Source organism: Equus asinus, chromosome 3 (assembly GCF_041296235.1).
Source record: "Equus asinus isolate D_3611 breed Donkey chromosome 3, EquAss-T2T_v2, whole genome shotgun sequence".
Taxonomy (NCBI): domain Eukaryota; kingdom Metazoa; phylum Chordata; class Mammalia; order Perissodactyla; family Equidae; genus Equus; species Equus asinus.
Genome location: NC_091792.1, coordinates 19,710,747 through 19,724,889, shown reverse-complemented (window position 1 = coordinate 19,724,889; position 14,143 = coordinate 19,710,747). Strand labels below are relative to the sequence as shown.

General features: G+C 39.9%; 1 protein-coding gene across 3 annotated transcripts in view; it reads right to left on the bottom strand.

Annotated features, from left to right (window-relative positions):
• HSPA4L (heat shock protein family A (Hsp70) member 4 like) overlaps positions 1 to 7,221 on the bottom strand; it is a 56,199-nt gene extending 48,978 nt beyond the window's left edge. The window contains exons 1-2 of one of the 3 annotated variants that reach the window (XM_014839198.3): positions 7,204 to 7,221; positions 5,864 to 6,061 (exon numbers count right to left, since the gene is read on the bottom strand). In XM_014839198.3, coding sequence (XP_014694684.2) covers positions 5,864 to 5,970 — 107 coding nt within the window. In that variant the 5' untranslated portion in view covers positions 5,971 to 6,061; positions 7,204 to 7,221. Of the gene's footprint in view, positions 1 to 5,863; positions 6,062 to 6,633; positions 6,698 to 6,886; positions 7,013 to 7,203 lie in introns of those variants that run through there. The other 2 variants (XM_014839199.3, XM_014839200.3) reach the window with 2 other exon arrangements.
• Between the last annotated feature and the right edge of the window lie 6,922 nt (positions 7,222 to 14,143).

Below are 14,143 nucleotides of genomic sequence, written 5' to 3'. Positions count from 1 at the left end.
GTAAGGGAAACATCTGGTTATTGTTTCCCACACTTACCTATCTGGAAAAAAGTTGCCCTAGAAGAGGGTGAGGGAGACATGTTCTGGAAAGGACTCACTGTTGCCATTTGCTTTCTAGCTTGCTACTTAGAAACATAAGACTTCTTCTAGGCAGAGACGATTTAGTAATAAGAAAGACTTTCCAGTCCTTCAATATGGACAACAGATACAAATTTTAACATATAAAAAACAAAAATTTCTTTAAGTTTCCAAATGCTTTTAGTGAGCATAATTCATAAATAAATTAGTTCACAACTTGAAACCATTAACAGAAATCACACAGATGTTTACATAGGTAGACACAATATTTAAAAAGCTGATTAAGTACATTAGATATATTACTTAAGTATCAATTATTAGATTTGATACATTATTTGAAAAACTGATTATCTTACTTAAAACACCAGTAAATCAAAGACAAATAGCAATGCACAATAATTTTAAAGTTCTTTTGATTATGACTGCCTAGACCAGAGGGTTTCAAATTCCCACTTGCCACCCATATTTATAAGTAAAGTTTTATCAGAACACAACTACGTTCATTAATTTGTATTGTGGTGACCACATACTAAAAAGACTACCAATGGCATGTTAAACATCTTAAACTCATAAAAGGTACTATGTCATTTGTACTTGCCATGCTTTGCCTTCTAGAAAATTTTCAGAATTTCTTACCCACAAATTCAAGGCAGTGACTGGAGATTCATTTTGTTGTAGATCATATTTATACTAAAAGATTTTATAGTCCTAGATTTGGCTAAAGTGCTAAAAAGTGAGCAATCTGCTCTTCCATTCATCTCAGTACAATCTGATTTTTTTTAAAAGCGCAGGGGCTGGCCCCATGGGGTAGTGGTTAAGTTCGGCACACTTGGCTTCAGTGGCCCAAGTTCATGGGTCTGAGTCCCAGGTGTGGACCTATACCACTCGTGCCATAGCCATGCTGTGGCAGTGGCCCACAAATAATGTGGAGGAAGACTGGCACACGTTAGCTCAGGGCTAATCTTCCTCAGCAAAAAACAAAAGCATACCTATTCATTGAATTTTTATCAACAGGAAAATAATACTTTGAAATGTCTGCCAATAGTAGTGTATCTATCAAAGGAATACAATACAGCCATTAAAAAGAATGAGGTCAATTATAGCTGTATGTTCAAGTTTGAGATGTCTATAATCCATTTTGAAAAAAGCAACTGCAAAATACATATAACGTAATTCTACTTTTGTTAAAAAAATTTTTTTAAATCCCAGTTATGTAGATATACTCACATATTTGCAGAAAAATAGAAACATACTAAAGTTTAGGAGGTGGTTGGGAAGGGACAAAGGGGCAGACTTACTTTGTATACTTTTTCAGCATTTAAAATATTTTTTTAAATCAAAGTTAGCATAAGCCCACAGTAAAACATAAAAACAAAACCAACTCATATAGTAGAAAGACTAATAAAAAATGTTAAAGCCTCCTCCACTCTCCAAACTGACATCACCATAAAAAGTCCTCCTACCCAATGACAGCCACTGATAACCTCTGGAGTTTAGCAGTTTCTACGCATAAAAATTTTTAATACCCCAACATAAGTGATCTCTACTTCTGTGCATTGAAGAGGACATCTCACATATCTGAAATACAGTGTATAAACAATATTTTCCCATATTTTCAGATTATTCATACACTGGTAAAAAAAATAGGGAGAAAGTAATGAAGACAGAAAACCAGAGAACTGAATAATAAGAATTTTGATGATAAAGCAATATATCTAACAAAGATCTCCTCAAACGGTTTCATTAAAAAAATCCATTTTCCTTATTGTAAAATATGTTCATAAAAAATCCAAACATTACAGACTACATATTAAATGCACACCCTCCATAACTCTACTTCTAAGAAATATTCATTGTTAATATTGTCTTCCACATTGCTTTCCTCCATATGTCTACACTATCATATTTTTTGCTAGTATATATTTTTTATGAATTTTTAAATGAAATAAGATTTTTTACATGTTCTTAAAATAACATAAAAGCATATTAAAACATTTTAAAAGAATATAATATTTCTTAGAAACTAGCCAAAGTAGATGAGTTTATTGATACTAGAGCAAAGATGATTCTCTATACAGTAACTGCCCAGCCAGGGATTTGTCTCTTTGATTTTTACATCCCCATTAACTTGGTACATATACACTATTGTTATCCCAACAGATTATGAAGCACATTGAGGTTTTGGGGCCAAAGAGGCCTGAAACTCAATCCATTTTATTGCTTACTAGTTCTTGGCCAGGATACTTAACTTTGCTTTAGGCTTTTTATGGAAAAAGACAGCTAGTATTACCAAACTCACAGAATTGGTATGATATGTCTATGACAGTGCAAGCACAATGCTGCACACGGCAATCACTATTATCAATACAGGCAGCATGTTTTGGTTGGCCACATGCTTTAATCTGATATTGAATGAGGATTCTTGGCTGCAGTTTTCTTTTCCCATGAGTGAAACTAATCACTTTGATATAATTAAGCCTGAGATGGAAATTTCAATCCCCACATCTATACTTAATTTACAAAGATATCTAAGGCCTTAAAAATGAGCACACTCAGTAATCCTACTTCTAGGAATTCATTTGAAGGAATTAAGGGTCAAAAATTTAGTTACAAAGATAGTTATTGCAGCACTGCTTATGAAAAGAAAATATAAACAACCTAAATGTTCAATAAGAGATGGATTACATTAAGGAAATGATTATACAAACACTAAACTAATGGCATAGCAATATTTTACATAGAGAAAGATTACCAAACAGAAAATGAAGTATAATCTACCTTTGAAACACACACAGAGAAAGCCATCTGGAAGTTTTATTTCTGGGCGGAGGGATTATAATTTTTATTTTCATCTTTTAATGTGCCTGTACGTCTACAATACAGCAGAACAGGTAAAATACTTTTTGTGTAATAATTTTTTAAAATAAGGCAATGTTCAGAAAAAACAGTTAATTTCTTTCCTTTTCAATTTTTGCATGTTAATTTCCTTCTCCCTCTCCAACTTCTGCATTAGAAGAGAGGCTAGTACAACCACTCCAACTTTACAGAAGGTGAATCTGGAGAATTAGTAGGTTAAATTACTTGCCTTTGGTCTCTTAATTGTAGGCCAAAAGTTAAGTAGCTATTTTTTTCACTAAACTGTTTCTCTTGATTTATATCATAAGATCCTCCCATGTATATATAATTATGTTAAAGAATGAAACAAATGTGAAAAAGTATGGATGCTGAAACCAAGAAATCAAACATTTCCCTCCTCTATTCCACAGGATCCTTTTATAATGTATTTGCATCTTAGAAATAGCCGTGTCACGGGCTGGCCCCGTGGCCGAGTGGTTAAGTTCGCGCGCTCCGCTGCAGGCGGCCCAGTGTTTCGTCGGTTCGAATCCTGGGCGCGGACATGGCACTGCTCGTCAGACCACGCTGAGGCAGCATCCCACATGCCACAACTAGAGGAACCCACAACGAAGAATACACAACTATGTACCAGGGGGCTTTGGAGAGAAAAAGGAAGAAATAAAATCTTTAAAAAAAAAAAAAAAAAAAAAAAAAAAAGAAATAGCCGTGTCACATAGTATTACCTTGATGTCAGCAACTGGAATATGGAAAAAAAAAATTGTGAAAGCTAGTTTATATGTATTATTAAATACTGTAGCATATTAGAAAAGTTACAGGTTCTCTAACAGTTATAAAGCTTTTTGTAAGACAGGCATTCAATAAATAAATGTCCAGGGATCAGGAAGAGCTATGTTTTCATTCAATAATTTAAGTCCCACAAAGTAGACAGACAGCGTAAGAACACGGGACTACAGTGAAGTATTAGTTCAGTAATGATAAGAGAGACATTCCCGAGGTAAATGATAGTACGCAGCCATGGGAACAAGGGCAGAGTTTCTGATGCAAGCTAAGTAAGAATATGATCCCTCCACCTTAGGAAATTTCTAGTTTGGATTAGGCTCATTAAATCTAGATATTAGTAGCACTTCTCTTACCCACAAGTCAGAAATACCATACTAAATCTCAGCCCCATAGAATTAGCCAATGTACCTCAGAACAGTAACAAGGAGACTTCTAGAAGACTCAAAGAGCAGCCTAATTTTTAAAGAACTCTCTTTGTAAGTCTGGCCAGGCTCTTTAAAGAATCATGGACTCGCTACTAAGATTTCTGAGCCTGGAAATACACTATCTGTCCTACAGTTCTGATTTCTGATCTTTTAGGATAAGGCTTTAAGGGGAATGTCCATCCTACTTCTCACTTTTTCTCCATAGGCTAAGTCCCTGAAGCGAAAGACTGCCCCCATTAACCCTACTCTGCTGAAAGAAGAGAGTGGAATTTCCTGATCCTTTTCTGGCAGAAGCCCGTATCTGTTGCGGCCTAAAACAAAATCTTGTAGACATAAAGTCATAAATAGTTAACAATTACTGCTTCAGCCTCTCATTGTGCATAAAAACCAGAAAAAGATGTAAAAAGGAGAAGCAAGAGTTCTAAGAGTACAATGAAGATTAACTGATCTATGCTCAGATTTGAGAATATAAACATACAAAATTCCAATAGAAGAAATATGATGCATACATCTAGAAAAAGGTGGTATAAAACCTTCTAGAATATTCTTTGAAAGAAACCAAAGCAGAGACTGCTCCAAGTAAGCTACTCTTCAACATTTCCTTGACATATATTAAAACTATTCAAAGAACTGTAGTAATTTAATCATTTAAAGGCTTAGTCTAACGCTGATCTTGGTTAAGATTAGTCTTATATTTAAAGTATTATGTTTTGGACCACTCCGAAGGGTGAAATTAATATGGTTAGTTACCTTTCCACAGAAATTAAGACATAAACTTTTGATTTCCTCATAAGATTACCAGTAACGGGAGCCTATAACAAGAAGCTAGCCTTTCATATCCCTAATATTCTTTGCCAACAAAGTTCTCAGACCAGAGAAACAATGGAACATGTGGAAACATGTTTCCATGACATAATGCCACTCCTTTTAAGTCTCTCATCAAGTCTTCATAATAGAATCACTCCACAATCATGTTTATACAAGACAGCCGCCTCGGACTCCGCAACAGCTCATTCTGTATAAATACGCTTTTGGCAGGTTCTAACTCCACGACTTTCCATTAATGGACGTACATTACCAATACAAGAGGCCAATGACGCCCTCCCTGATTCTCGAATTCTCAAGGACACTGGGGTAAAACCCTGCACATCTCAACCCCTTCAGCAAGAAAAAAAAAAAAGTGCTTTCCAGGCCCCATGAACCTGCAACTCATCGTCCAGTGTGTGCAGTCTAAGGTTTCATTTCTTACTTTTCCGAGAGAATGCTGTCACGCAAGGATGGAGAAAAGAGGAAGGGAAGAATGAATGAAGAGTTCTTTACTCAGCTGGCCGGGGAGACCCACCGGCCCGCGGTGGAAAACCCCACGCCAGCCCCACCAGAGGTGAGCAGAGACCTTTCCCCAATGTTCAGTAAGTCGAGGCGGTTCCACACCAACCCCTTCCCGAAAACTAAAGCGGGGCCACTGGGGTCGGGCGGCAGGGACACACGTGTGTGCGTACAGAAAGGAGAGATGCGCTAAGTATAAGACGTAAGTCCCTGTCCTTGAAGGAAAAGCAGCTTTGCAGAGCGACCAAGTCCGCCTCCCCCCGGGCCCGCCGCCCAGCGGTCTCCAGAGACTGCAGCTGACGGACTGCACCTGTCATCTCAGGGTTCGGCGCGCGTCCGAAGAAACTGCAGGCAGGACCACCGTAAGGGTCGGGGCGATGACCAGACAAGGCACTTACGGGGTACACCTGTCGCTGTACTCGTTGGCGATGGTCTCGATGCCGCCACTCCTCGCTACAGCGATGTAGCAGTTGAGAAAGCCGAGGTCAATGCCAACCACAGACATCCCGCCGCCTGAAGGTCGGGGTGCTGGCGCTGAAGCCTCCTGTGTGGGGACCGCGTCCTCTGCTGGGATGCTGCTCCTGGGACTGCGACTCCTACGGGAAGCAAAGGTGAGATGACCCGAAGCGGCCGCACATCAAATCTAGGGCAGCGCGCCGGGGAACCGCGGAGCAGGGAGAGGCCGCCCGCGCCGCAGCCTCCGCCGCTTCGGTCTCTCTCCACTGCGGTTCGGCCGCCTCCAACCGGCAGTTACGGGGGTCTGCGCCTGCGCGCTCGGCCGCCGGGGACGCGCGCGAGCCTCCTCTGCGCGCTGGAGGATGCTCCGGGCCTCGACTTCGGCCGCTTCCGTCAGCACTCGGGCAACGGCCGCCTGAGATGCTGCGGGTTCGAGAAAGATCTGGAAAATGGAGGCCCCTGAGCGAGCCGGGTATGGGAGGGAGGAGAAGGCGGAGCGCGGAGGATCAGGGAGGAGAGAGGGGGGAGCGGAGCTGGCTTGCTCGCCATCGCGCGGCGGCCGGGCGCACTGCGCTGGTAGAGGTGAGAGGCAGCCGCGGGCCCGGCGCTTGGCTAACCTATTTGGAAGCGCCCCTTGGGGTGGTTTTTGGAACCCAGGGGCAGGCCTGTCGCCCCGAGGGCCCGCCCGCCTGCCCGCAGCCCGCGCACCCACCCGTCGGCCTCGCCGCCCCGTGGGGCCCATGTGCCGCCGGCCGGCGCGCTCGCCGTCTGCCCGCGGGGTCCTGCCGCCCGCCCGCCGCCGCCGCCGCCGCCGCGCCCGGCTCTGTGAGGTGGCGCCCATTGTGCGCGCGGCGGCGGCCTCGCCTCGCCCCACGCCAGGGGGCAACGCCGATCCCAGGGCAAGGAGTCCTTTGCGCTTCACAGGCAAAACCGACTCAACAAATTTGTGCGGTTTTTTTCCTTACCAGGGCTCGAAATATCAAAAACCAAACATCGGTCAAGAAACGAGCTTTCCTTTCGTGTAGCTTCCTTCACACCATTCACACGTTCACACATGCAGTCTCCTCCGCTAACCCTGCCCTCGGAAAACTAGTTTTACGGGAAAGTGACCTTACGTATGTGCGTGAGTCACTGTGACAGCAGGCAAGCCTGGGCATCGCCTCCAGCCCCTGCCCTTTGGTCAGCGGAAAAGGAGCCCACTGTGGTCCAGCTGTGTGCCTGCTTCATTTGATCAGCGTGTGTCGTCGGTCTGAAATTTAACCAAGTTATGGTTTACACTTACCAAGTTTGGCTGGCTGGCTCCTTCTCCTTCAGTTCTTCGCGGGTCTCCAGTTTCTTCTCACCCAATTCCTCTTGTGTTTCCTTTTGCTTCTCGCTTAATTCATCGTATGTTTCCTGTTCCTTCTCGCCCCATTCTTCGTGTCTTTCCTCGTCCCTCTTGCCCAATTCTTCGTTTGTTTCCTGTTTCCTATCTGTTTCTGTCTTGAAAGAGACTTTCTTGCGAGGTTTTTTAGCCCTGTTATCCTTAGTTGCCCAGTTCTTAAAAGCATTTAGACTTTTTGCTACCATCAATGCTGCAACAGCAGTAGCAGCAAATATGGTGATAGCTCCTGCTGCTGTTGCTATGAGGAACATGAAATCCATTTTCGACGGCAATACTGAGGAAACTGGAATGTACAGTATTGTTTGACTCCACTCTTTCTACATGAAAGAATTGCACCTTTCTTCCATTTCACAAGCACCCGGGAAGAGTGGTGGCTCCCAGTCGTCGCCGTCCTCTCCGACCCGACCCGGCAGGACTCGGCGGAGGCGCGTCCCAGCAGGCGTCGCGCGAGCCGCGCGTCGATTGGGTACCGCCCGTCGCAAGAGAACCCTGGGCCGCCAGGCCCGCAGGGCGCTCGTGGCTTCTACCTTTTCTCCTCACGTGTCTCTTCAGCCATCCTCCTTTTGGGCCCGCCACCATCTAGATTTATTCCAGAATATCCTGAAACTCTCCTAGGACCATTTATTTATCCATGCTTTCTGTCTGTAAAACTTGAAGGTGTGAGAATAATTTTTCGACTAAACACTTAAAACATCAAAGTAAAAAGAAACAGTTGAGGTTAGGAGCAAGGGATTGTTACCACATTCTTTACAATTACCGGGAGGAAATGAGAGTACCTAGTAGCTAGAAGCATGACAGGGTTTGGGGTCACATAGACTTGGGTTTTAGTCCCAGGCTTGCGTAACTTACTAATGGTAGGACTTTCGGCAAGTTACTTAACTCTCCAAGTCCCAGGTTCAAAATCTGTTAAAATGAAGACAAATATACCTACTAGGGTGTTTTTATGATTAAATACTGTTAGCATAGCAATGGTGCCTGGCATCAAAAAGACCAATAACTGGTAGTTATGCCTAGCTGCTGGTAGAATATAGGAAGTATATTGGTTTATCTATATTGATCCATGTCCAGCAACCCTGCTGTACTCTCATAAATTCTAATATTTGTAGTTTCTTGGATTTTCTGTGTATAGAGCCACATGACCTGGGAAATAATTTTTTCATTTTTAATCCTTCTACTTCTTTTTTCCTAATTATGTTGCCTAAGCTCTTCAGGACTATGTTGAAAATAAGCAGTAGTGGTGAGCATCCCTGTCTTGTGCCTAACATTAAAGTACTTCCGGGGCTGGCCCCATGGCCCAGTGGTTCAGTTCGAGCACTCCGCTGCAGGCAGCCAAGTGTTTCGTTGGTTCAAATCCTGGGCGCGAAACATGGCACTGCTCATCAGGCCACGCTGAGGCAGCGTCCCACATGCCACAACTGGAAGGACCCACAACGAAGAATATACAGCTATGTACTGGGGGGCTTTGGGGATAAAAAGGAAAAAAATAAAATCTTAAAAAAAAAAAGTACTTCTGTGTTCATGATGTAAGAAAGTTAAAATTATCATATTTTCCCAATTTGCTAAGTTTTTCTAATAAGTGGATACTGAAGCTTAACAAATGTTACTCATCATCTATTGAAATGATCTTTTTTCTCCCTTAATCTGTTAATGTCGTGAATAATATTAATAGATTTTCTAATATCCTTGCATTCCTGGGATAAACCAGCTAGGCCATGATGGTTCTGATTGTTTTTAAATACATTGGATTTGGCTTGTGATTATTTTATTTAGAATGTTTGCATCTGTAGTTATAAGATTTAATTTTCCTTTCTTTATTCTTCTTGTTGATAACTAGATTATACTAGCTTCATAGAAGAAGTTGAGGTTTCCTCTTTTTTTTCTTTTCTCTGGCAAAGTTTTGGGATGACAAGCCTGAAAACCCATCTTGGCTGGGAGCTTATGAGTAGATTTATGACTACTGGTTAAGTTTCTTTACTGAGTATAGTCTATGTTTTTCTATTATTTCTTGAATCAATATTGATTTATAATTTTATTGAAAATTTACCATTTCATCTAGTTTTTCACATTGTTGGCATAAAGTTGATTATTCCATTTATGATTTAAAAAAATATCTTCTGTAGCTATATGTCCATTTTTTCATTCTTAACATTTTTTTCTTGGTTCTTATCACTAATGGTATGTTAAAAGACCTGGTTTTTCCTTTTCTTGCCTTCTTTATGATCATAGTCTTTGTTTTCTATTTCATCTGCTCTTTATTTCCTTCAATAGTTTCCTTTGTTTTGTTCTTTTTCTAATCTCCTGCGTTTAACATGTAGTTCATTTTCAGTCTTTCTTGTTTTCTAATACATATATTTGTAGCATAAATTTCCTTCTAGATACCATATTAGATACCATATTTTCAAACAATTAAGATAGAAGAGTAGGTGATGGAGATAAAAATATTACTGATAACATTGATATTAGAGAAATGTGTCTACGGGGTTGTAATTATTGCACCCCAGGCAGATTTACCTACCTAGTTATAGTAATACACCTAATTCCACATTGGGGACTGCCCCTTTGAAAACTGAAGGAGGGAGAGACCAGAACGTGTGTAGGCTCCCAAGAGAAGTGAGAAAGAGGCTAAATTATTCCCAAATTCACCAAGTTAAGTCACTTCTCCTATCAAAAAGTCTTTTACAGACAGTGCTTCTGTAGGTTTACCAGCATGTTTACTTTGTTGCTTTTTGCACCCCACTCTTTCCTTCTGGGTTCAGTTTCCTCTCAGTAAGGTTCTCTGATGGTGAACTGTTGGTTTTTTGTTTTTGTCTGAAAAACTTTCTTTACCCTAACTTTCAAATAACAGTTTAGTTAAGATAGAATTCTTGGTTGACAGTTATTTTCCCTTATCTTTTCGCATCCATTATTATCGATGAGTCTAAGTACTGTTCCTTTGTAAGTCATTAGTTCATCTTTCTTTCTTTGATATTTTGCAGTTTCATTATGATGTGTCTAAGTGTGGATTTTGGAAGTTCTGGAGAAGTCTCAGACATTATCCCTTTGATTATTGCCTCTCACTCTTCTTTTCAGTTTCTTCTGGATCTCCTATTAGAAGGCGTAGGGTATCTTTATTCTAACCTTTACGACTTTTAGCCTCTTTTCGTCATGTTTTTAATTTCAAGCACTCTACCATTTTTAGTTTTCTTTTTCAAACTCATCTGTTCTTCTTTCATACTGTACTATTTCCATTCTTTCTCTTCCTTTAAAAAATCTATTAATCATTTTAAACATTCCAATAGTCTCTTTTAGACTATTTTATCACATTCTTAGTTTTGGGGGTGCTAATTCTGATTGCTGTATCTACCAACTCTGCCACACAGTGCTTGTTTCCTCATATGGTTTATAATGTTTTGACCATGAATTTATCTTCAGTAAGGCTACTATTTCTGTGGAACTTTTGTGTACCCTGGGTCGTAGAAGAGTCCCAGAGAGAGGTTTTGTACTTCTGTCAGAGCCCTGAGGAAATTCCACTGGTCCTAGACCAGTTTTAATTCTTCAGTTTAGAATTCTTGTACCATACAGATACTGTTTATGTGTGTATGTGTATGTGTGTTCTACACTTGGCTGTGGTACAAGCCTGGGTGTCTTGATTTCTCACAGATGACTTTTTTTTTTCCTACTCACTGCTTTGAGGTGGTTGGCAATCTTCCTTGTCTCCTATGGTTTGGTGCCTATTTTCTTAGTCTCTCTTCTTAACTAAAATACTCCTTCCAAGCTTTCAGCTTTATTGGACAATTTGTGTGGTTGGTAGGCATAGTGTGTTCAGTTTCAGTTCCTGTAGTTTACCAGGGCTCAAGATCAAAACTCCTATCTATATGTGGGTGTCAAAACTACCCTTAGTGTCTGTATGGGTTTCTGAACCCTGTGAGATGCTGCAGTGTTAGCTCCCAGCTATGCTACTGGCCTTGAGTATCTTCTTTGTTTCTGACATCCGTTATTTCCCTTTTTGTTAAAAAATACCCTTTTGGATATGCAGTAGTCTGCCCTTATCCACAGTTTCGCTTTCAGTGGTTTCAGTTACCCATGGTGAACCACGGTCCAAAAATAATGCTACATCACAATACTTACGTGATTCAGCTCACTTCATCTCATTATATAGGCACTGTATCATCTCACAACACAAAAGTAAGTATAATAAGATATTATGATATAAAGAGATCACATTCACATAACTTTTATTACAGTATATTGTTATAACTGTTCTATTTTATTATTATTGTTAATCTTTTACTGTGTCTAATTTATAAATTAAACTTTATCATAGGTATGTATGTATAGGAAAAAACATACTATATATCGGGTTTGGTACTATCCAGGGTTTCAGGCATCCAACGGGAGTCTTGGAATGACAGTATCCTCTGTAGATGAGGAGGGACTACTATATTTTATCCAGCATGTTCACGTTTGTCGGGGAAGGTATCTGTATGAGTTCAATCTGCCATATTGCTAGATATTTAGCTCATATACTTGCAATATCTAGAATCTCTACTTCAACTTATTGCTATAATTTGCTCTCTGGTCTCTCTACCCAGTCTTTCCCCCATTACACTGCCAAGCTATCTTCCTAAAGCATTGCTTTGACTTTGTTATTCACCTGACCAAAAATTTAGTGATAGTTCTCCACTATCTAACCTCTTCACTCTGGCACTCAAAGCCTTTCATGGGCTGACCTTCAATTTACTTTTCCAACCCTCTTTCCTATCACTTTTCTACATCTACTGTTTCATCTCAGCCAGTCTGACCACTTACAGTTGCTCAAATATGACGAATTTCTCCAAGTTTTTGTGTCACTATCTTTTTCTGGGATATAGCACCGATTTTACATGCTTAAAATCTTCAGTGCTGTTTAAGACAATGTAAGCTATCATGAAGCCTCCCAAGACTGCCTCAAGTTGACTTTCTTTCTTTTGCTAGCACTTTGTACCTGTCTTACATTTTTCACATCCTGTCCTCTACCACTTATTTATCCATTTTACTAAATTCTGATCTTTACTAGATTATGACTTTTACTAGATTATGAGGGTATGGAATGTATGTGTTTTTGTATGCTTCACCACTATCAAGACCATGAACTATGGGGTACGCAATAAATAGTTGCTGAAATAGGTAAAAACTTCACCCTATAATAAATGTACCAGTAGAAATTTGCATTGAAGTCTAAAAGCTTCTGTGTTTGAACGGCTAGAAGTGGGACACTTGTCTGGAGGGAGGGATCCTTTGAAGCTGGAAGTTCTTCTCAGAGAAAATAATTTTAGAATTATGCTTTAAAAATGAGTAACTTTGGAGGTAGATAATGAAAAGGAAGGAACTAATGGGCAGAAGGAAAAGAAGGTACAAAAGAAATGACAAAAAAATAAGGTCCAATGGCACAGCGGCATCAAAGAACATACTGTATTTCAGGAATGAGAAATTACTGGTGTGCCTGCAATGCCTAGAAGGACAGAGATGATGTCCAGGTGAAGTCTAGAGCTAGATCATGAAGGATATTGTATGGCAGTCTAACAACAAGAAGTCTTTATTTTATCCTGTAGGTCAGTAGTTTATGTTTTTAAGAATGAGGACCCTTTTCTAATGTAAAAAAATTATGCCTCCCAAAGTAACTACTTTTTAGCACTTATTGAAACAATAATGTCCACATCCCACTATGAGTTCAAGAACACTTCAACATATACCTGTATTCTGCTAATCTCCAAAGCTTGTATATATATGAATAAAAATGCTATATATATATATAAAATATAATTTTTAAATTCAATTTTCAATTTTAGTGGGCATATGGACTCCTAGACTTGCAAAAACTGCCCTAATCCAGACGACCTAGATGTCAGGAAGTACTGCTATAACATATTTAAAATGAGGCACTGAAATAGATGGAAACTGACATGATCAGATTGGAGTTTAAAAAATACTTTGGTGGTGGGGTTAAGAATGGATTAGAGCAAGGTGAGATTGGATACATGGGGGATACTTAGGAGACTGTGGCAGACACCTACTTGTCCTTCAAAATTTTTTATTTTGTCTTGTACATATGGCTGCTTAACTACAGACTCTATTTCCTACCTTCTTTATAGGTAAGTATGGCCGTGTGACTAAAGTCTCACCAATGTGTATATGTGACATGTGCAACTTCCACCTCACCTGGTTAAAATCCCTTCCACCTACACTGATTTATCTTTCCCCCTTCCTGTAAGTAGGAACACAAGTTAGCCAGAGACCCAGCTTTGATTATGCAGATGACTACGATGCTCTAGGACAGGGATTCTTTAACTGGGGTCCCCAGATCCCCAAGTAATCCACAGACAGAACTAAGGGGGGGTATCTTAAACTCCTCTTTAACTAAAACTTAACGTTTCTTTCAATTATAAATGTGGGCACAAGTCATGGTAGTAGTAAGAGGATGTGATTTTTCCCACCAATAGAAATCAGATATTTTCATACTACATTTTAATTGTTGGATATATCATTTCAAACAACATTTATGATCATCAATACTATGAAATTAGAGTAATTATTAGACCATTGGATCTTGTTATAAATGTGTTTAAAAGAAACACATAATTACTATATCACAAATTTGTATTTTTTAATATCTTAATAACCATCTTTCAAATATTGTTTCCTTTGTAATCCTGTGAATTTTATTTTATGCATTTAAAAACTATTACAAAGGGTTCATAGGTGTTACTAGAATGCCAAAGGTGTCCACGCACAAAAATTTTTAAGAACCCCTGCTCTAAGAGATTAGAGCAAAAAGACTGAAGGAAGGTGGGTTTCTGGAGGAGTTCATGGAGCAGGTACT